This window comes from Oreochromis aureus, linkage group 17, assembly GCF_013358895.1.
Source record: "Oreochromis aureus strain Israel breed Guangdong linkage group 17, ZZ_aureus, whole genome shotgun sequence".
NCBI lineage: Eukaryota > Metazoa > Chordata > Actinopteri > Cichliformes > Cichlidae > Oreochromis > Oreochromis aureus.
The window spans coordinates 12,291,319-12,315,463 of record NC_052958.1 but is presented as its reverse complement, the minus strand read 5'-3'; the positions used below and the strand labels follow the sequence as shown (position 1 = coordinate 12,315,463).

Genomic DNA, 24,145 nt, shown 5'->3' with positions numbered 1-24,145 from the left:
GGGAGGATAAAGGGCAGAATAGAAAGAGAAGACTGGAAGAGGACCAGACTGAGCAGATGTGCGGGAATGGGAGGGTGAGGACAAAGAGTGAGGGCGATGAGCGCAGACTGGACTGCCTGAAAGCATCTGCTGCAACAGCCTCGGCACACTCTCTGCGTCTCAACCTCTCAGCTGAAGGTGCTGTCTCGCCAAATGGATTTGGCAGATATCACTCATTTGATGTTTGCCCAACAACAGATGGATCCCACATGGTGATTATTACTCGTAATCAGAAAAAGATAGTGGGGGGGTGAAGACTGCAAAATCATGCAGGAAGTGTAAGATTTGGATTAGCAGTGCAGAGCAAGGCTGCACACATCAACCTGTCCAAAGAGCGGTTTTATTTTAAAAGAAATATTAAAGAGTATTTGCAAGCACTATGCTTTTGGTCAAGGGTTTTGCTGCACAGGTAAACTCATTAAGTTTAGATCGTGAAAGCACTGTTGATTCACTCTTGCTTTTTCATCCTTTCATCATGCTGTGGAGTGTTTTGCAATTTATTTTCTTTTCCAGAACGTTCCCTTACCAAATCTGAGCCTTAAAAGCAAAGATGCTTTTTTTTCTTCTTTTTTTTAAGATTATATGGGTCAGTATTTTATTTGAGGATTTTTGCAAGATGGTGCCGGATGTTATTCACAGCTAAGAACAGAAACCGCGTTCTTACAAAGTTTAGGTGTGACAAAAAAAAAAAACTGCAAAAAAGAGCAAGTGCACAACATACACACAGCAAATTGACCCACACCCGTGTAAAGCATGGGGAACGGAAGAATAAGTGCCAGACAGGACCCAGATGTCATGCTAAAACAACAACTTCTAAATATAGTGCTACATTCCCAGGCGTCTTTCCCTCTTGCCTCCTCAGAGCAGGCATAGTTTTTATTTATTTTTTTATTTTTGTATTTTCATTTTGCAACATCTCGGTGTAGTACGACCTCGCCATAAATACACCTCTTCCTTACCACCTTGATACCTTCTTTTATTGGCCCTCTATTTTATTGCTAATGGACAGATGTGCTGTCAAAACTGTGTTTTATGGGCCCTACAAGAGCTTAAGTGTCAGCACTGCATGTTGCCTATTTCTCCAGATGCACACATTTCTGTTTCATTACTAACCAGTGACAGCTTGATGGCTGGTTAGCACCCCTGTGCATTTCTCTGAGTGGAAACACGATTGCGTGTTGTACCTGTAAACGCTTCAAAACCCCAAATCATTAACATGGACCCACTGTTGCACCAAACTGCTCGTGTCCATCAAGCATGCTTTTGCAGAGCTTTTGCAGTCACATGCCTGCTTTTACCATCCTTAGGTTGGTTGGTTGTTAAAGCACAAGTTTGCTACTTTTTACAACATATACACACAAAGATGACACGTTGTGTTTATTTATCTATTTAAAAGATAGCATTTGATAGCACTTGTTACAAAGCATTTTTTGTTCTAATGAAATGGGTTCACAGTTTTTAAAAAAAGCAGTATGGCCTGTCTTATTCTTTAAATATTGGGAGCAAATGAGGGTAAAAGGTGTTGGGTTCTGTGAGAAATTAAAATTGCTTCCTCTGTTTGACCATCTGGATTTCAGCGTTTGTAATTATGTGCTGGGTCATTTAGCACTGAGGGCAGAATGTTAATACAGGAAAGGTTTGTGTATGCCCAAGTAAACAAACAAGACCCCCCCTTTTGTGGAGTCCTCGCCTTCTGATTGGCAGAAACCCTCTTGTGGAGTTGCTGTGTTAATTAGCCTTGCTTGATATGTCTGTCTCACATGCTCACTCTTCACATCACTGATAAATCTCACATTTCTTCAATTTGAAAAGCAGTTACGGGTCTCCATTTTTATGGAAGCTGGGCCTCCTCTGAGGTCTAATCAATACTTTCACTACACCAGAATGTATGCGCGGGGAAAAGTGAATTAAGGACATGTCTAACTGAGCCGCATTAAGCTGAAAAGTCATGCATCCAAAAGAGAAATCTACTCAGGAATCTGTCATTAATGTCACACATCCTCCTGTCTCCTCTTTGCACATTTCCCTGTTGAAGACTTTCTACCAGCTCCCTTGTGTGATGGCAGTGTCCTTGGCACACACTCTCCTCACATAATGGAGTCATTGTCATTCCAGCCACACACAAGGTGGAAACTTTATCAAGTGGTCTTTCTCTCAACCTTTTCCCTGCGCTACCTTTTTGTGTCTCTTTCAGTTCCTCTCTGTTGCTTTTGCACTACATTTCCATCACTCACTTGTCTTGCCTTTTTGTTCTAGTATGCACACATACAAACGCACACATGCACCCACGCACGCACGCACCAAAGTTTTGACTTTCCTCTGTTTAATTTACTTTCTACCCCAACCCTTCTTGCTCCCCTTGCAAAGGTGATGCATAGACCCCCCGCTGCAAGACAAACACAGACCAGTGCACACTCACTGTTTACACTACCCAGTTGGATGCATATTTGTGAGCCTTTTTTTGTCTGCATGATCAAGCAATACCTAAAGTCTTAGCCCAAAGCAAACAGCCCTGTTTAAGATGCAAAGGATACAACAGCAAAGGTATTAGACGAAGGATACGAACTGGTGGAACTAATAAGCCACAAGCCCGATTTCCCTGCCTCTCCCTATCTTTCTTTTTGCTCTTAATTCATCATTCTATCTCCCTCTTTCCTCTCAGCCAATTTTTTAAAAGTCAGCTTATCTTTCGAGGTGTTTGATCAGAAGACGATGACTGAAAGGCTACACAAGCTGCGCTCAAAAGTCACAGAGGCTCATAATCAAACTGGGGGCTGCCATTAAACACTCAGTATCTCAACTGAGCAAACAGGTAAATCCTACATCCAATCTTTTTTCTGCCACTCCACCTGCATGTCAGACTAAAACTATCAAAGCAGACATGTTTGAAAAATGGATTAAATGTACGTAGCATATCCTACATTCATAGCCCACCTTTATTGTAACTGGATCTAGCAGGAACACTTTCTACACATAAATAACAGCTTGCTTTATTCACCTGGAATTATGTCTATATTGGATTAATCTGCATCATTTATTTGCCAGTGCAGGAAGTGTCTAAGAGGCAATGGGTGGCTGCCATGTTGCATTTTAATGCTAAGAAGACTAAAGGTTGGATTCTTTTGTAACCTGTTTTTAAAATAATTTCGGCCAAAGTCTTTCCAGAAGCTTTCTCGGGTGTTTTAGTTGCTTAATTCAAGGTACCACACATAGATATTAATAGAAAGGATTTTAAAAACATTGGCACTGGCGTTAGAAATGTGTTTACACAGAATGTATTCCGGGTTTCCACTGAATCAAGCAAAATTGTAGCTCATGAAAAATAGTTTTTCAGAGGCTTTTAATGTTAATAGTCAGGTGGATTTTCTCATCATAAAAAATGGTCATCGAATTTGGATATATATTGATGTATTAGTTTTAGCAGAAACATAATAGAAAGTTTTCACAATGATTAACACATGCATTGTTGTCTTGCTCTCTTTATATCGGAGCAATGTCATCCTAAAAGACACCAGTCAGTATGGAAAAATTTCAAATACATAATAAAGGTGATCACTCACCTCTAAGTAGACTAGCACTACCTCTTGACCCTTTTACTATGAGTGTCAGGGATTCAGGTTTTTCCTTTAATTTGTCACCAATCACAATATTAATGTGTTCACTGGTCTGAGTTTGTCAAATTGGCAAAATGTGAAATGATGTCTGCTGTTAATTAAAAAGTCAAAGATAAACAAAATAACATCGTTTGTAGCAAAGACTGCCATTAGTTGCTAGTGTTAACAGCTTTTTCACCTTTTATTTTTTGCTTTCTAAATATTGGATATTTCCCACATTGGTATTCCTTCTGTGCTCACTCTTCACTAAGAGCTCAGCTCGTTCCTTCTCTTGTTTTCATCGTCTCATTCCAGCATTGAGTCAAAGTTAATCGGCTTTATTGTGCACATTTATGGCGCTGCAGAGCTTGGCATTATAAGAAAAAAGATAATGTGTGTTTATGAGCTCCAATCTCGCAAATATGTGTGACATGGCCTAATTGGGTGAATATCCTCACAAAATCTCATACCCAAGGGAGAAGAGTGTATTTTCCTTCAGTGCGAGATATTTTGGAAATCGTAGAGAGCTTCTACAGAAATGGCTGAGGTGGCAGAGAGAAAAATCCAATCCTGCTCGGGCTGAAATGTTAACAAATTTTTCATCCCAGTTCCCAAGGTACTGGTTCACACAATGCTGAAGGAACTTTTAATTACATTCGCAACTCGCAGTAGAATGACTAATGAGAATTTTAGGCTTTGTGGATCACTGCCATTATTTTTTGGGGATTCATCCTTCATGCATTCTAACTAACTGTTACCCAGCAACTCGATCAGCGGTTGAGCTGAGCTTGCTATATGAGTCCAGTTCATTTATTAGAATATGTGGGGTGTTTAGGCCCTTTAGGGTATGCTCTGGGTGAAAGGCTAATAGAGCATATGGTAAATTTCTCTATTTATTAATGCCTTCCAAGTCTGCTGTTGGGTATTTAGCACACAGGGGTCACGTGGTTCCAGACATTTTTAAATGGGATTGGATAGTGGCGCACAAATTAAATATGGGATATTAATTTCCCTTGGTTTGCTGACATTAGCTTTAACTTAAATTCTTCATATGTAAACTCTGTTTATGATTAAATGTTTCAGTAATTAATTTACTGGTGGTTGGATGTCACCAAGCACACATCTCCAGGATTCATTGTTTTGTTTTCTTAATACATAAACACAAGTGCATTCCCCATGCACTGCACTGTTACCCTGGTAACATTTTTCTTTCTATCTATCACTGCCATATGACCACCTTGCACCTGTCTGCAGGGCATTTTGGGAAGTTTTTATCTGGTTTTGACTTTGTCACTCTTCACTAGACAGCGAGGGGAACTGGATTCAGAATGAGAGAAAAGCTGCAACACCCCAGACATAAATAAGCTTTCAGAGCACATGTTTTTCTTTTTTTTTCCTTCTTCTGCTGACTTTATGACGGCACGCAGGAAAATACAACAGAAGTTGCAAATAAGGTTGCAGTATGAATACCAGAGTGTTAATATTGGCAATAACTTTAGTGTAAAAATTTGTGCAGATTTGAAAAGAACTATATTACTATTACGTAACTTCAACACTCAGCACTTCACTAATTCAAAAGCTAGAAATTATACTGAGATTTCATCAACAAACCGGTAGCTGATTTAAATTTCTGTTACCATAGAACCATAAGCACTAATGAATGAATCTGCTACTCACACATTGAAGAGGTTGAGGCCGATGCGGTAGAGGCGTTTCCTCATGACGTCTGTGGACAGAGTGGGTGATTTACAGCTAGCGGGGTTCTCACAGTGGTAGCGTGGCAGGCTGAGGATCATGGCCTGCAATGCTTCCTTGGACGACGCCTCGGACGTCGAGCGCGCCTCCGTCGATGTGCTGCTGCTGCTCATCTGCTCTGAGCTATTGTCTGCCGTCTCAGAGCCACATCTCTTAACATCCAAAGGCTCCACCGCAGGAGAGCTACCCAGCACTATAGTCTCCTGTGGTGGAGGGGCAACAGTTGGTTCTCTTGGTGGTGGTGGTACCACCACAACAACCTCCTCTGGGCTTTGGGGGAATGCCATCTTATCCAGAGGGGTCAGAGGAGGTTGCTCCATCTCCCCAAGCTCTTCTTCAGAAGGAGGTGGCGCAGGGAATTCATCATCCTGGTCGCTGCCTTCTATTTCTGTCTCTGGTGGTGGTGGAGGCTCCTGGGGTGGTGGTGGGAGTTCTTTGGGCTCTGCTAGGATGTCTGCAAGTGGAGGAGGGGGTTCTTGGGAAGGACCGGGTGGGATAGGGGCTGGTGCGGAATTTGCTGTCGTGGAAGTGGTGGTGACAGTGCTGGAGGCTTCTTCTTGCTGAGTGCCACTGTTGAGGGTGACAGAAGTGGATGATTCCCTAACTGAAGATGAAACGCGGAAGTTCTGACTGTCAATCTGCACCGTCACATCTCGAAACGCCATCATCAGCTTGCTTGCACTCCTCGAGAGGTCGGTTGGGTCCACGGAGCCCTGATGAATTACCGAGTCTCGCACATCCCCACCCCCACCTTCTCCACCACCTCCAACCCCTGCTGCTGCCGCTGCTGCGCTAAAGGAATCGGCACTGAACTGATAGTTGCCGCCTTCTTGGAGTGAACACATGGTCTTCAGACTCCAGTTGCTGAGTGCATCATCTATAGACTTTGCTAATGACTGGACCTGCTCAGTGAAGGAGTCTTCCAGGTCGGTCAGGGTGCCACCAACCGTGGCAGGCAAAGATGGTGAGCGTACCAGTGGGATGCCTGCCAGGTTACAGCCTTCTGCCAGGGCCCGTTCAGCAGAGAAACCCTCCGTATTTTGCACACGGACCTTGCGCAGGGAGATGCGTCGAGGCAGTCGACTCTCCAGAAGTGAATTGCGGATCTTCTCAAAGTTTTTGCTGAGCTGGTACTGGCGGAAGGCGGTCTGGATCTTGCAGGCAGCACGGCGGGAGATGAGGTGTCCGCCATATTTGTGCTCTAACATTTCGATCTAAAGAAAATGGAAAGAGACATACAGAGCGAAAATGAATTGGTGAAAATTGTCTTTTGTGTCAGTGATAGTAAAAGTGAGGACAGCAATTATTAAGACCAAATATGAGAGTCATAGTTGTATAATCATTTTTAAAACTGCTGAACAAATACAAGATACATGCGAATAGGTAAAAGAGTATTACTATAATTCAATGTTTTTTTGTGTGTGTACAATGCATATAGGCGTGCATTGGTGGAATACTAATCAGGTGGAGATTTAAAGAAAAAATAAGTTTATTCAGTTGGAAAAAGAAAAAAACATTGCCTATTTTTAGATACTAAAGATCAGCAAATCTAAATAATATTGTCATGGTTCAGTAAATGTATTTTCCAAGCTGGTTTTGTTATGTATCCTGAATCTGTAGCCACACTAATAGCTGAGTCATGGCATTCAGATATTTCCTCAGCAAATAGAGCTCATAATCTACATGAATTCCATAGAGAAGTTTTCCACACAACTTTAAATTGTCTGAAACGGAACAGGCCGTTAATCTTGCCTGTGAAAAATTGCTCAAATGCTGTGGGAAATAGATAGAGATGTAATATAGTCTTCCTCATCTGACAGCAGCTCAAACACTAGATGAAACCTCTTTGAGTTTCCCAGAACAATCAGGGTGTGGGTATCTTTGGAAGTGCCCAGAAAGAGCGCTTATCTTCCAAAGTCCTTTTCACTCGCACTAAATCAATGAATATAATTCTGTTGCTCTTCTTACTTTATCAAGGGCATTAATGTGGAGGAGATTTCAGCTTTGAAAGAACAGCACCACAAACAGAACTAGCACGATTTTTGTGAAAGTCTCATTCATGGTGAACGTTTGCCTTGCAGGGACTGAAACACCTACAAAAAACATTGATAGAGTCACCCACTCACTCTCGTGAGTGAGTAGGTGACTCTTTCAAAAAACAAAACAAAAAAAACCCACTCAAGACAATTCCACACATGCACTGCAGCCCTGAACTTTTCTAGACACGAAGCTGCGTGTGAGAACACAAGTGTCTCTGTCATTTCACTAGAACAAAGTCCGTGTGACGTCTGATGGAGCCCACGTCGGCATTGTAGCAGCTAATCGCCTGGTGGATTCACAACAAATACATCCTGCCTCCTGCATGCTCCATCAAGCTTGTCTAAACAAAACTGAATACTTCCAGGACTGAGAACGTATCTGAAGTTCGGCTGCATGCCAGAAAGGACAGCTGAGGACGATGTCCTGAAGCGATTCTCCTGACTGGAGTTCATGAGTCAACGGCTGCAGACGGGCTACCTTTCAGTCATGTCTGTGAAGCTGGGACGTCAGTTACACCAGAACCAAGTGAGTATCCAGACTGGTGAATGAAAGGGTGAACAAGAAACTCAGGCTATACCTTTTTGCCTCGATTCAACTACAAACTAATCCTACCTTGGTCAAATGACTTAACAGCAATATAATTTTATGCAAAATAAGAAGTGGAAAACAGTTTTCCACAAAATAGAGTTATATTTCATCACTAAGAAACACAACAAATACATAAATGTTCAAAATATTTTGCATGAAAATGTACTTTATAAAAAGCAAAGCATTCATCTGAGAGAATTCACATCTTTGCTTTTTCCTCCTTTGATTCTCTTACGGATTTAGAGCTGAACTCTTATATCAGAGTGATGTGTACAAGAGGATAAATTTGGTCCGTACAAAGTAACCTTCCTGTCAATTCAAATGCAATTGAGTGAATGGTTACTGCAGCTAAGAAGGATCAAATTGTGACTTTCAGCTGCTAATCTGCTTTCCCTTTAGTCCTGGACAAAGTCACCAAACCATCAGACTTCTGCAAAAGAAAAAAAAAAACACTGATAGGCTGTAATGGCTGTAGGGTTTGCAATTTTTGATAAGTGGTTAATTCAGCAAGATGCAGCCTCTGTCATTGCCATTGGAGCAACCGAATCATATACAAAGCTCTTTAGAATAGTTGGAATGACACTGAAAATCCATCTTATCTACTCCATTTACATTTCACTGCAGAGCCTCTGTGAGCAAAGTGAAACGTACTGAGAATATTAAGGTGGCGTCTGAATAGGATGCTGGTTCACAGCTCTACTGTATCTGCTGATGGCGACTTCTCAGTGGCTGTCATCCCTTGCAGACCAGTCGAACTCAGTCTGAATATTCATCGTTTTTTAATCTGGATTGTTCTGTGCTGCATGCACTCTTAATACGACAAGACGTTATCACCATGACTGTGCGGAAACTAAAATAGAGATTGTGTGGCCTTTTTTTTTTTTTTATAAGACAGGCGCTGAGGTAATATGATTGACCTCATTACTTGCAGAGGTGTCCCTCATCAAAACAAATTCTGCAGAGTTCCACTGCAGGGGTGCCCTTGAATGCGCAAAAAAAGGGCTGTCAGCTTGGCTGCATTTGATTAAATGTAGCAGTCGAGCTTGTTTGTTTTGGCTTCCGCGTAAGCCGGGTCGGGGATGATGAATAAAGCATTTGGGTCACGTTGCTTTCGTTATTAGAGTGCGTATCTGATACACTGTGCCATTCAGATGGAATTACAGCCACCGGGACGAGCTGGAACATGATGGATGGAGGAAGAAAGTGAGGAAAGTAGACAGGATTTGATGGCAGCTCTAACGAGGATTGTGCTGGAACTGCAAATGCTGTGTACCACTTTCACTGGACAGTGCAGTTAAAGGTGCAAAGTGCATGTTTCCAGAACACAGTGCACAGTGGTTCTGTCTGTATTACCTGTTTTATTTAATCTCTAAGGACCCATCAGACCCAGTGGAAGATGGACCTTTGCAGATTTAGCAACTCTGTCCTTGACCTTCTATGTTAACACTAGTCCAGCTGCTGCTTGGTTTATGGGTACTGAAGCGTACTGGTGTGGCTCTGCACATATGTCAAACTGTTACATTCTTCCTCATAAGTTTATTTCTCAGTAGTAATGTGAAGGTAGAGCATAGATGTAGGTGGTGCTTGTGTCTTGTTTAACTGCACTGCATAACTATTAAGTTCTTAGAACTATGACTTGAATTCAAAAAGTCTAAAACCTTCAACCTTTTCTTTCTGCCAGTTGGACAAAACATCGTTAATTTGGAGTCAAGTTTCATGACACAGAGAAAATGTTTTTGATGTGTCTTCCAAAGACAGCTTTGTTTGTTGGCTCACTGGTGCAGAGAGTTGCATGCAGTGGGTTTTTAACTCACAGCGACCGCCTGCTGTGTCCATTAATGTTACTATAAGACCAGTTACAGTGATGCAAAATGGTTCACTTGGTGACGATTGCACTGGGGATTCTAATAAATTCCAGTTTACTGCTCAGTCAGCAATAGCAGCAAAATATTCATCATAATATTTCAGGAAACTCTGATTTCTTCATGTGTTAATAAATCCTTAGATGTCATTTAAAGGGCTGCATGCTAATCCACTCCAAATGTAATGCATGTGGTAAAAGAAAAGGAGACACGTGTATTAAAAAAAAGCATGGAAGAAAGGTATAGAAAGAGGTGTTGAGACAGATGACCGTGCCAAGAATGGCATTGCTGAAAATCTTCCCCATTAGCCCTCTGTCACTTCTACCTCTGATCACTTCACTAAGCGCTGATGGAGGGAGAGATTATTCTGGAGACACAGTGGTCTGAGAAAACGGCGATGGCACCGCTCTCTCACACCACGTCTCTAAATCGATTCTGACGGAGAGATCAGCACCGTGCTGACCTCATGTTCCCCTCTGAATGAGGCAGACAAAAATGGAGAAAAACTATGCAACGCAAAGCGGTGCCACAATGCAGAACACGCACACTGTAAAATGTAATTCTAGATGTTTGTTATTTCAACATATTATTCTATATCAGTTTGACGATAGATGACTGAAGTTGTTGTTATAACATAGAATTACAAGTTAAAAACGTCCCAATTACACCAAAAAAAGCTAACTTGAAAACTCATGTCCAGCTAAATCAGCAACTTATGTGAACTTGACAATGTGGGTAAGTTGAGCACAGCAGGATTCAAAACTGCCTCACGGGACTGCTACCGAGGTGCATCATGGGGAATTGGCGGTTAACGACATGCTCACTTTACTTGGACGTTTCCTAATCGTCTTCTTTGGAATATGCTTTCAAGGTGAGTAACATTGGTTATAACTATAAGGAAAGAGAGCTACAAAAGTTGGAACATGTTTTGAATTTATGGCATGATGTGTGTTTTTCTCTTTTACCGAAATGTTTGCTTTAGCTAATGTAACTTTAGCCGACAAGGTCCAGCTTGTATGTCATGACCAAACTTGACCTAATAAACTGACATATGGCCTTTTTTATGGGTTTAATGTGGCACTGACCAAATCACAAGTATTGTGCCGCTAGCTTTAAGGTTGTGCACTCAACCACTGTTGCGATATTAGCAAGCTAACTCAGCTAATTAATAAAGCTTATTTCATATTGTCTCTGTACTTGTAAATTTCTTTCAAGTTCACAGGCTGTTGTATTTTGGTGGAAGTTCATTTTGGCAATATTTCCAATAACTGACTGGGTTCAAAAAGAACTTTTTGGCAGGACTCGGATGCTTGTTGTCATCTGTTTACCCCTATGTAATCACTTAAGTTGTTATTAACTGCTGCATGCTAAGCTGCAAGAGTGCACTGAGGACTGAGACAAAATATGGTCTACAAACCAGCATTATATTAGTTTTTATCAGATAGTCCTCCAGTGTGTTTATTTTTTGCTTTAATTCTATTGTGCAGTTATGTGTTACCCTGAAATGCTTTATGCTTAACAACAGCTCACCATTTTGACTTATTTTTGAACTCTTGTGATCAGTATGACTAGATTGTGTGAGTTTCCATACTAAAAGAGCTGTAGTGATAAAATAATTGGCATCAGAGACACTGATTTTTGGCATGGTATACTGCAGAAGTTTTTTTTTTTTTTTTTGCATAATTTACCTTTTAATTAAACTGCATTCTCTGTATTGTAACAAAACTAACATTGTTTATATGTCAGAAAATTAGCAAACATGAATAAATGGCGAAAACAATATAATTATAACATATATTTTTATTTGACTTATTTTAGGTCTGTGAAGCCAAACTTGATGCTGGGGATTTATTTTTGTCAGTGGAGTCAAATGGTAAGTTATAATTTGTGCATTTTGTCATACTGGAAACACCACAGATTATATTGTAACTTAACAGCTCTGTAGAACAAATGATATAAAGATTGTAGTTTCAGGGTACTTCTTAAGAAGTAATATGGCACTATTGATGATCACATGCAGGTGGAATAAACTAAATATTCAGATGTGTTACCAACAAATGATTCATTAACAAAAGCAATGGAGCAGACTGTTTTAGGTTCTTGTGGTTGTAATAACATCCATAACTGCAAGTTTGTCATTAATTTATTTTCACAGGTCTAGATGATCACATCTGTCTTTGTCATTTAAATGAGGTGGACTTGCAAACTTTGCGCTCTTTTGGGTAAATTGCTGTCCACTACATATACACAGAATGTGCACAGTATTTCAGATCTAAAAGGGAGTATGTAATGGACTTGCTGGCTTTAATGTAAAAAGCCTGTTGTGTAACTTTAATGAGGCAGTTGGACTAAAACAGTATTGCTCATCAAGGTAAACATCTGAGGAATAAGGAAATTGTTACTTGTCCTTTTACTCAGTGTTCTTTTAATCGCACGTTTACTAAAGTTTTACATCACATAAGTCATTTTCACAATCATTCTACTTTAAAAGATTTCGAGACAGAGCTTATTGTTCTCTGAACTTCCTTGTTTGCTGAAGGGCAGGTAAAGTGCATCTTTTGTTTGTTTGCTTTTGTGTGTTTGTGTTTTCTCTAATGGGCCTCAGATGACTGTTTGCTTAAATTTGGGTCTCAAAGAATCTTTTTTTATTCTGCCGGTACTCTCCACCCCTCTTCTTCTATTGCTCAGGTTGAAGCAGAATTTGCCCGTCTTACATCTGTTGACCTGAAAGGGTTCCTTTTGCTGTGCTTGACCATTATGGAGAGGTTCGTGGAGCTGTACAAAATCAAGAGCGGCATAGGAGGGCTAACTAGGCTCATAAGATGCTTCGGAGATGATGTAAGTGTTCAACTGCGAAATCTAATCCTTTGTTTAAGTTTTAGGTTATCCAGTTCAACTGATGAACTCATTGAAAGAAAGCTGATAAGTAAAGTCTGTCATCATATTTCACAACTGGACATTTAGTGTGGTAACTTTTACAGAATCTATGTATATTGGTGGTAGGTTGGATATCATATTCTACTTGAATGTCCTGATAAGCCTGATTCAAAATCTCCAATGATAATCATATATTGATGGAATTATGTATCAAAAAGCTGTGAATTTGGAGCTGTCTACATGCTTCATAAACACTGTTTAAAAAGTGTTTTTGTTTTCTTTTTGACTTCTTTGACCAGAGCCCTACACAAAGGAAGAGGACAGAGGACCTCATTTTCTAAAGGAAGATCCCTCACACACTTTCAAGACTGTGAAGGTTAGCATTGTTTCTTTTAGTAAATTTAATAATGACAGCACCACAGTGGATTTTAATGAAACATGTGGCATCTATGAAACAATAGATGCCACATGATAACACGTGTACTTTTTCCTCACCAAATGTATTATTACAAGATCTTTGACACTGGATTTGGTCTGGGTTTCAGAGAAACTAACTGGCAAGCTAGCAGTGATATTATTAGTGTCTTGTGTTTATTCATGTCTTCACCAGGGTCTTTGACATTTCGCTGCTGTACTGTTCACTTCAGCTTTACGTTTGATTTCTCACATTGTATATTGTAATGGCAGAGATATTAGGATATTTAAGGGGCTGCAGTGGCTGCTACAGCTGTGGGGGCAATACTTTGGTGAAATGTCCTGGACCCTGGAAAAGAGACTGTGTAGACTGGGTAAGCAATTAAAGGTTACTGGCCGAGAGTCATTGGGCAGCTGGGTAAAGGTGGATGTTGATATTCAGTGCCAATTATGCAACCTGTTCAGCCATGTCTATATGCTCTTTTTCATGCTGTTAATATAGGGAAAAAATAAACTTTAATCAATAAACTGATTAAAGAAGCATTGTCTATGGAGCCACAATCTGATCCTGTAGTGTAGCTGCAGTTTGCACATTTCATGTATTCTCAGCTAGGTTTGGTTTAGAGCACAGCCAATATTTAGCATAAGTAGATTTAAATTCACACACTGGTGATGGCAAGCTACGTTGTAGCCACAGCCGCCCTGGGGCGCACTGACAGAAGCGCGCGGCTGCCGGACACTGGCACCACCGGGCCCTCTGACCACCACCAGTAGGCAACAGGTGAAGTGTCTTGCCCAAGGACACAACGACTGAAACTGTCGGAGCCGGGGCTCGAACCGCAACCTTCCAATTATAAGACTTAACTGTCAACTCTTCAGCCACGATTCAGTCATCCACCCATGTGTGTGAATGACTGAAATGTAAAGCACTTTGGAGTCCTTAGGGGACTAGTAAAGCGCTATACAAATACAGGCCATTTACCATTTAAATTGAAAATTTTGTTTGAATTCTGCAATTGAAGACATGCTCAGTTATTTATGAACATGGTCTTTGTTTAAAGCAAGAAATGGATTTGTAACATGGGGTGCATATCTCATTCTGAAAAACTTTAACAACTAATAAGTGTTACCCAAAGCCAATCACCATCATCCAAAGCATCAGTATGGCTCTTCTTTGGAAAGACATGAATTCTTAAGCACAAGGGATATTGTGTAATTGTAATTGTGTAATTTTTTTTTAATTTTTTTGTCTTTGAACCCTTTTATAGCCGACAGGTATTGAAGACACGTTTTCTAAGAAGATGAAAGTTGGCATTGCGATGGTGAAAGAAGAAGACATCATCGATGTGTTGGTTGTCCTTGAGGCGGCAGTAATCCTGTCTAATCTGAGGGATGTCTCAAGTGCCATTTCCATGCTGATGGGCCTTCTTTTGCCCTCAACATAGACTATCCAAAGGAACTTAAGGACATCTTTGAAGTCATTCAGAACATCCTAATGAACATTGGTGGAAGGCAGTGCATCTCACTAGTGCATGGTCTAAGAAACAGACTCTTGCAGAAACCCATGCAGAACTGTAATTGTATGCTCCTTAGTGTTAAGGACAGTTTTTATTTTACTGTTTGTTTTTTTTATTCTTGCAAGTTCTCATTCTCACTTTTGTATGTCACTAAATGACTACACTTTACATTCCAGATTAGACAATTACTCATTTGTTCATGGTTTAAGAAACTTATGTGAACAACAATATAATGGTGGACTCTGCAGATGCTTATCTCATGCAAGTCAGTAGTTTTTCCTTTGTTTTGCAATTGAGCAGACTCAAACTGATGTTTCTGAAATATTCATATTATCAAATGTTTCAGAAGCATGCACTCATTTTCAGAGATATTGGTTCTGTGGAATTTGTTGCAATTGTAAACGAAGACAAATACAAGAGTTTGATGTCTTACTTGTTATAAACTGATCTTTACTGTCACTTATCAAAGGTTTTGTACTATTTTAATATTTCAAGTTTTATGCTAACAGGTCTGACTGAGCACAATGAAGTTTAAAAATTTTGCAAATGTAAAGAATAACTTTTCTAAAATAGCAAATGTCCCGTTGATACATTACATTAATGCAGACTTTATGTTGTTACTTCACAAGAATCACTACTGCTCCTAGAGTATTGGTCAGAATTTAATCTTCACCCAAACTGGGCTCAAGACCAGGTTCAAATTTATTGTTTCACTGGGAGCAGCCTTTGAGTTTTGATGGATTGTGAGCCTGATGAGCTACGTCACTGATTTTTCTGTTTCTCAGATGACTAAGATGGCACAATAAATGGTGAATGTTGGGTGCTCATGAGTAATTGTCTTGTCATGTTCTTAAAACAAACTTTCTGTATGAAATGATCAGATACACTTTAATGGAATCTGTGGGGTTTTTTTTTTTTTCTGTAAACAACAGAAAATTAATTTAAAGGAATGTAGGTATTTAAACCTGAGATCTAAGATAAACCTAACAGGTAGTTTTGCTGAAATGGATGTTAGAAAGCTAAAAAAACAAAACAAAACTTAAGATGTTTAATACACATTTTTCTTTACATCCAGTCAATCAACTCTGATAATTAAAATGAAACTGATTTACAAGTTCACTCAGCTACCTTAAGGAGCTCAGGTAATTAATAAACTTAAATCAACTTAGCTAACAGGTTATGTTAGTTAAGCTAAAATAGATTCCTAAGTTAAAAGAACTACTAAAGTATTTGAATTAACTAAAAAACCCAAGTCAACTGAACTAGGACAAGAGTTTAAACAATAGATTATTTTAATTTAGCTGAAAGGGTTTTCCCAAGTAAAAATGACAATTAAAGGAGTTGAACTGACTAACAAATCTCAGTCAACTAAACTAAGATGAAAGTTTAGACAACATGTGATTTTTCATTAAGATAACAATTGGTTGTGTTATAAGAACAAACTCTATTTCTTGACTTAACTTAAAATTTTAAGGCAGCCCTTTACCTCATATTTTTAAGTTGAAACAACAAGTTATATTTTACAGTGCAGAATAAAATTAGAGTGTGCAACGACAGAGTTTACTTGAACTTTGAGGTGAACAAAAAGGATAGAAGGGGTATGTAAATATTTGAAGTCAAGGACACCGGTCTCTAATCCTCTTGAAGTCAAATAGATGACCCATAACAAACAGGGGGTTTAATAGAGGTTTAGCACATTAAGATAATGATCTTACTTAAACACAAGTGCGAATTCAAAATGCAAATTTCAAATATTTTTGGGCTGCGGAGGCAGAGACAGATTCTCGGCTTCAGATGCTATGGGGATGATAGATATCTTGGTTTGAAATACTTTCTCTGTCTATACATGAAATATTAATACCCAGGGGCTTTGGAAAAGGAATATGTTTTAGTCTGAAAGTTTCTGCTTCAAATAGAAATGTGTCTCAAAACCGAAAGGTCAACTAAAGGTGCATCACACAGCTTTTTTTCTGGGTTTTTTTTGTTTTTACTGGTTGCAAATAAATGCCAGTTGTTGCCATTTAGAGTCAAGTGCCATGATTACTATCTCCACCTCCTTCTACGGTATCATTATCACAAATGGCCTCTTAGAAAAGCCTCATCTATATTCAACTTGTGACATTTACACCTAATTGTAAAACTGTATATGTGAAGGCTTCTTAAAGAATATTGATTACCTTAATAATCAAAAATTAGTTAACCTCACTTATTCATTCCTGCAGAACGTTGAAGACAGCTTTGACTAAAATGCTTTCTAAACACCTTTTTTCAGTGGTAACATTTATCTCCTTTTTATCCACTCAGTTTTTGGGAATCACTCTTATTTGCTTCCTTTCATCTATGAGGCAGTATTACTGTAGTTTAGCTTAGCTCGACTTTTTCTGAACACAAAATGTGCTGAACTGTACCTGCAAAGCTAAGTAATGTCATAGACTTGTAAAATACTACCCACACTGAGTTTAAATACTGCATTTTTTACAGTCCCTATAAATCAAACAGCCCTAAAATACTGATTCGTCGAATTTCGTCCTTAAACGTGCAGGCACAGACTGAGCTGTGTGAATAAAACTGCAGACGATCTCTCACATGCTGCAGAAATAAGGGGTGGAAATTCAAACCATGATTATTAGCTTTCATGCTCATGCACAGTCTTACAGCGCAGAAACATCTGCATGATTAATGAGATGATTATATAACAGCAAAACTGGGACACAACTACTGCTGACTGTATTAGTAAATGAGGATGACAATAGAAAAGTCTTGATGTCATCAGAGGATGGAAATCTTTTTAGCTCATGCGTCCTTGACCAAAGTCATTTACAGAAAAAGCTCAGCGGTGACTAAATTTTAATGCAGACACTATCTTAGTTTAATGGAAAAATAGAATCACACTGATGGGCCTTGGCCAAACAAAAACTACAAGGAAAAAGTCCCCGCGTGTCCAAAATCAGATATAATTCACTGCTGCGGACATCTGCAGAACAATATCCCCCTAAAATTCTAAATTTTGCATGAGCTGTTTAAAGAGAAGAAAAGTGATCATCTTATTGTGGAATTAAAAAGATCTATAAACCCTAACCTGGGCCTTGTGAGATACATAACATGCATTTGCACTTTTTAGTGTATTTATGAGTGAAGGCAGCCCATCAAATCCATTTTCAGTGCTCCTTTTGATTCTTGGGAAATATGAACTGCTGAAGCAGATATCAGCAGCAGCTACTGAGCAGAAGTAAAGGTCACATCACCTCATTATAAAACAAAGTGCTGTGCATTCTGCATGAGTTGTTTACTTCTTCAAGACCTCTCCATTTTATGAGCAACTTAAAGTAGGCACAGTTGTGTGTGACTAGGATTGTAGCTAGAAGAGTTTAAATTGACAAAAATTAACTGAAAGGGCAGAAAGCAAATGTTTGGGGACTCTATATTCCCTTCCATGTGCACACATGGAAAACCAGCAGAGCTGTAGCAAGAACCCCCCAGGTAAAACAGCAGAACAAGCAGGTGTAAGTGTGGAGCAAGCATCAGTGACAACAGATATGACACTGATTAAGTCAGACGTATCATGAAAATGCCAAGCCTGAGTGGAGCAGGGTTGCAAAGGGGCTTGCAGGTATGCAGCAACTTTAGGCAGGCAACGTAAACGGCTCATCTTATATGAGTGAGCTACGAGCAAAACAAATATAATGTACATTGTCGTGTAAGTGTATGTATTATTACATGGGATGAGTAGTATTTAAATTTAAACCATTATATATTTAAATTTAACCCTATTTAGAGAGAAAAAGTAATAGGGGTATCTGGAGGTTGAACGCTAAACTAAAGTGAGTTAATGCTCAAATACTTCATCATGAGGTTCTTCCCCAGTTATCAAGGTATCGCCCCACAGATTCAATTACTCTGACATTGATCTGGAGATCCATCAAGCCCCCTGCACCCCAGGTTGTACAGACAGAAGATCAATCTAGCTGATCACGTATCTCAAGCCTCGTTGACAGGGAGATAGCAGGAAAGGGGGACCTTCAGATGTAAGATTAAAAGAGAGAAAATGGAAGTGAGAAGGAGAAGTTAAGGTTAAAAGAACCTTGAGCCTCGATTAGAGAAGTGACGAGTGAGGAAATGCAATCAAAACTGAATGAAATGGAGCTGACAGAGAGTGAATATGGAAAAACTATCCAGCTCAGACATATTAGTTTCAGTGGCTTGGAATGAATGCTTTGCTGGCTTATCTGGCAGTTTTCTGTGTGTTCTTCTCACTCTGCGAATTTAAATATGTATTGGCAGAGAAGGACACAATCCAAATGACATCTCCCCTGTCACCTGTGAGCAAATTTCCTTTCACAGTGTGTCACTGGTGCTCTGACTCTGAGAAACACTTAACACCAGACCGACTATGTTTACTGATTGTTCTGGGTTATTGATTAAGCGCAGCCAAGTGTGCCACACAGCACTTACATGGACAGTAATAGAAGTCAAGACTTGAGGGACCGAGATGTACCTTGTAAAGAAACAAATTGAACCAAGGGACTCGGCATACCTGGAAAAAATACCTGCATGATGTACATTACAGTGGCTCAAGTCTGACAAGTTTCTGCTTGAAATACAGAGGATCCCAGCGAAATTAGCATTGAAGGAATTAAAAAGGAAACTTGGAAAAACAAATGGATTTGGGGGGCCTGGATAGTTTACACTTGATATTACAACTTCCACAAGGCAGTTTAAAGGAGTCTTGGATGGCTTTCTTTCAAAATCATAACTTCAAATCTGGATTCACATTCGAAAACACAGATTCTACTACTGCAGCTCTTTTTTGCTCATTTGTTTGTTTCCTTTTAGCAGAAAGGGAGTGTCGAGTTCTTAGCTAGTTAGCAGTAGGAAGCTGGGTGAGCAAGATGCATCTACAGTGTTACTTGCTTTATAAATTACACCTTGACACACCAAAACTGGAGCACATGTACAGTGTGTTAATACAGTTATTGTTCAGATAGCCCTGTTAAAATGGCACAAAAAAAGACCCGATCCACAAACACGGATTGAGAAGTGCACTTCAGCTTAGCAGATGGTGAAGCCGAGCCAACAGCCAGCCCACTGACCACGCCCCTAATGATGCATCAGTAACTTCAAGCCCTAATAATTTAACAAGTTAGCTATGAAAACGTCCATCCCCAGTACAACTGTCATGAAATGGAAAATTAACTAGAGAGACAACAGAATATACGGCTGTAAACAGGTTTATTTTAGCTTTAAAGTTGGCCATGCTTTTATCAGCGTCTATAGTTACTGACTCTCTTTGAAAGGCAGTAAATAAACAGCAGTTTATGGAAATGCATTTTTCAGCCCTCAAGGGTGCTTTTCTTACAGGCTGAATCTAAAATTGGATCTAAAATTCAGTGGAGGGCCCTTTTACATAATTAATCCAGCACAAAAACGGTGAGGAGCCCCACAGGTAGGGGCCTTACCTGCCATCTTACCTTGTCGAAGCTCGATGGACTGAAGAATGTTGTTTAGATGGATGATAATGAAAATTAATGTTTGATGGCTCTTGATGATTATGTAATGTAGATGATATCTGAGCTCCTGATGAACAGCGTGATAAGAACACAGACACGAGAACATGAAAATGCACGTACAAAATCAGTCACTTTTCACAGTTCAGGACAAAGTCGGTTTAACTCGCTGCAATGAAATGTGCTTTTATTCTCCACAAATGTTAAGGCTTTTCACCGTCCACTGATTAATATCAAGCATTAGAAAATATAGAAATTTTAAAGGAGTCATGCAAATACAAACTTGCTTTTTGTGACATTGTTTTTACATCGACTTTGATGGGTAAATGCGCATCCTTGGTAGAATAGTAAAGCAGCCTGCACCTGAAAACTGTTTAGTGTATTCGCAGAAATTAACACTTTGAAAAAAACAGTCCAGTTTTGGTGATGAAGACAACTGAGGATGTCAATGAAGTGATGACATGGCATTGATGATGATGGTTTATGATAATGGAGAAAAGGAAATATTTTTGACAGCCCATAAGCGCTAATAGGGATCAATACATCGAACGAACAAAAACATAAATGAACAAATTTAAAAAATTTAAATAAAATTAAAAAGTCAGACACCAGCTTTGACCACAAACCACCTGACCTTCTCTTCAGACAAAAAAAAAAACAAAACACCACAAAAATGTCAGACCACAGGACGTACAATACACACAAGCCAAGCTACTGCACCTCCTGCCCTCCCCCTCCCTCTCCCAAACACAACACACCAACACTCAACCCGCCCCCTCCCAACCCCAACACAACCCTACCTGCTTATTTTTGAGGTCAAGCGAGAGCTCATAGTCAGAGGCGGCGGAGTGCGAGCCGGCCCCGTTGCGCTGCACCCTCAAGGGCGAGGCTGTGTGGTGCAGACTGGCCCTCCTCCCCGCGCCACCTCCTTTTGCTCCTCCCCCTTCCTCGTCCTCTTCCTCCTGTGCTGCTTCACCCTCGCGTGGCTTGGCCTGCGCCTCCTCTACCTCTTGCTTTGTCTTTGCCTCCACAACTTCTTCTGACTCTTGATTCTCTTTCTCTGCAACCATCTGCTCCTCTCGGCAAGGCGAAGGGGCTTTAGGGGCTTCCTGTGGGGCCGCCTCGCTCGGAGCCTTGACTTGCGGCTGAGGCTCGGGCTCTGGTGCAGGCTGGGCTTTCGGCTCAGGTTCTGGCTGAGGTTTGACTTCGGGTTGGGGTTGGGGTTGAGGCTGAGGTTGAATCTGCGGTTGGGGCTCAGTCTGTGGTTGGGGCTGTGCTGGCTGAGTCTGTGGCTGAGTCTCTTGCTGCTGCTGTTGGGGCTGCGGTTGCAGTTCGGGTTGTGGCTGTGGCTGTGGCTGTGACTGGGCCTCACTCTGCAGCTCTCCTTCTCCTCCCTTCCCTTCCTGAACCATAGACGAGTCTGGAGAAAGGTCATCGCTGCAGAAAGGAGGAGAAAATGCAGAGTGAGGTGTCTGCTGCATCCGTGGTGAGCTCTGACCTCTTCTCCAGGCTGCCTGGGTTAGTGGTAAGATGTTGACCCTTTCTCTCTTTTTTCTTTTTTGTGCCTCATCACTCAACAGTTCATCTGTCTGCCTGCTCTGCTATGAATGCCTTTCTTGTCTGTCTAGACACTGACAGACAATGAAAACCAGGAAAACATAAAGCACAGAGCAGCTTATAAAACCACAGTGTACAAAATTTTAAAAAAAGAAAGAAAAAGATCAAGGCATTACTTCTTACAGCAAGATCTTTAGAAGAGAAAATGTGAAAAAAAAAACAAGATAGTTAACAGCCAATAGTGACACACTCTCCCACACACACAGACGTAGGGGGGACAGTCATGCAGCCGAAACAAATGTCTCACTGCCTCTTACACTAAATGTGTGTCTGCTTGTGTGAATACTTGTATGTTTGAGTGTACTGGAGGTGTCGTTTTACACTTTAAAACAACAAGAGGTGTAATAGGCATGTAATATACAGGAACAAATAAAATATATATGTTTCTCTAATCATCTAATGTGTTTGAAGACATTTTGATCTAAGTGACATGACCTTGTGAGCAGTTTTCAATGCTCCCCTGTCAGCTGATAGAAGAACATGACTAAGCAGTCATGTTAGTGGCTCAGTAAGACCGCACTTAACCTGCCAGTATCTTTTATCAGGAGTGCTTGTCAGACGGTCAAAAAGCTTCTGAACCACCTTTCCGTCACACCCTGATAACCGGGGCATTGGGATGTCCAAATGGAAATGCACACACACTGGCATCTGTGTTGAAGATAAAAGTAAGCATGGTTTAAACCGCTCTCCCTGCCAATTTTTCTTCCTTTCAGTTGGACGATTTCTGCCACTTTTAGGCGTACAAAAAAGTGCCTTCCAGAAAAAAAAAAAGTGATATTGACCACAAACCCAGCTGTGTAGAGTGTAGCTGTTATATTTGCACGCATGTGCCTTTAAACACATGAAACTGACTAATCTTTGATTAAATATTGATGAAGTTTGAAAGACATAATGACGTTTCTGTTCCTGTTTATTATAAGAACAACATGTATCAGCAGATTTTTCTGAAAGACTTTGAATTTGTGCCAGTTTTGCACACCAGCTAAAAGTAACTGTGACAACAACTGGGCAACTGGGTTGTTTCCAAGATTAAGATAAGACTTTTTCCCACTGTTATTGGATTTGGTGATAAGAATTGAATCACTGAGCATAAAATCACCACTTTTCATGCAGAACTTCAGAAGAAAGTCAACACGATTTTTCTTCAGAGGAAGACAAAGGGCTCTGCAACAACAAACTTTTAGTTTGTGTCTTAACTTGTCTGTCTAAAAAAAGGCTTCATTAATAAAAGCATACTTATATACTGCATTTCTGCTAATGTAGAGGGTTAATACTTAAAAAAAAAGATTTGATGTCTGCCGCCTTCTTCTGCACAAGAGGCCTGGGTCTTTTATCCATCACATATGGCAGCACATAGGCTGAAGGAAAAAGTATTCTGGGAGCGGGTATAGCTAGGTCTGCTACTTCTAAAATAGAGCTTATATGAGCAATGAATAATGAAGAGGGAAAGTGTGCTGCTTCGACATTCAGCTGCAGGTGAGCTTTTTCTCATGCAGAAAATAGACCTGCCTGGAAAAAACTGAAGACTTCTTTTGGGGGAAGAGAGCCTGCCATGATCCCTGCTTACAATGTTTCCTTTCATTGTTATGAATCTAAATGTAGTCGTTCCGATTTGCATTTTGCTAGAGCCCCCGTTATGGTGAGAGATATTAAGACAACCAACAGGCGGCATGCAGCTGGATTAAAGTCAGATTCCGATAAAAGGAACAAAAAAAAGAAGGAAAAAGTGATCAAAGGGAATTATTTTTGAAGAGACACACAAATAACCATGAAAAATGAACGCAGTCACTGACAACATATTCTATATCGACGTGTGTGTATTTATAAAGCGAATATAAGCTCAAGAGTTAGTTCAGTCTCATTTGGGCTTTTCACATTCCTTCGAATGGACTGACATTCCCTCTGCATATCAACTTTTTCTATCCTTTTTATCTATCTTGTCATCCTCTCTTTCCAACCATGCCTCTAGCACACACGCATCCAAACAGATGCACATATGGTATGTACACACACACACACATATACATATATATATATATATATATATATATATATATACATACATATATATATATATATATATATATATATATATATATATATATATATATATATATATATATATATATATATATATATATATATATATATATACATATGCGGTTTTCCTGCTGCTCCATCTTTCCCAGGTAAGGGATTGAGCTGTTCTATGTATCAAGACGAGGTCTGGATGCTTCCTCTCGATTCCCAGTTTTTCCATATGTCAGTTCTGAAGATGAATGAGCGCAGTGACCTCCATGCTTTTCATCCAGAATATAATTATAGTGTCCACTGACATC

General features: G+C 40.0%; 1 protein-coding gene across 2 annotated transcripts in view; it reads right to left on the bottom strand.

Annotated features, from left to right (window-relative positions):
- Positions 1-24,145, bottom strand: part of iqsec3a (IQ motif and Sec7 domain ArfGEF 3a) — a 125,765-nt gene that overhangs the window by 43,930 nt on the left and 57,690 nt on the right. For both annotated transcript variants that reach the window (XM_031726513.2, XM_039600728.1), the window contains exon 3: positions 5,310-6,601. In XM_031726513.2, the coding sequence (XP_031582373.1) occupies positions 5,310-6,595 (1,286 nt within the window). In that variant the 5' untranslated portion in view covers positions 6,596-6,601. The remainder of the gene's footprint in view (positions 1-5,309; positions 6,602-24,145) is intronic.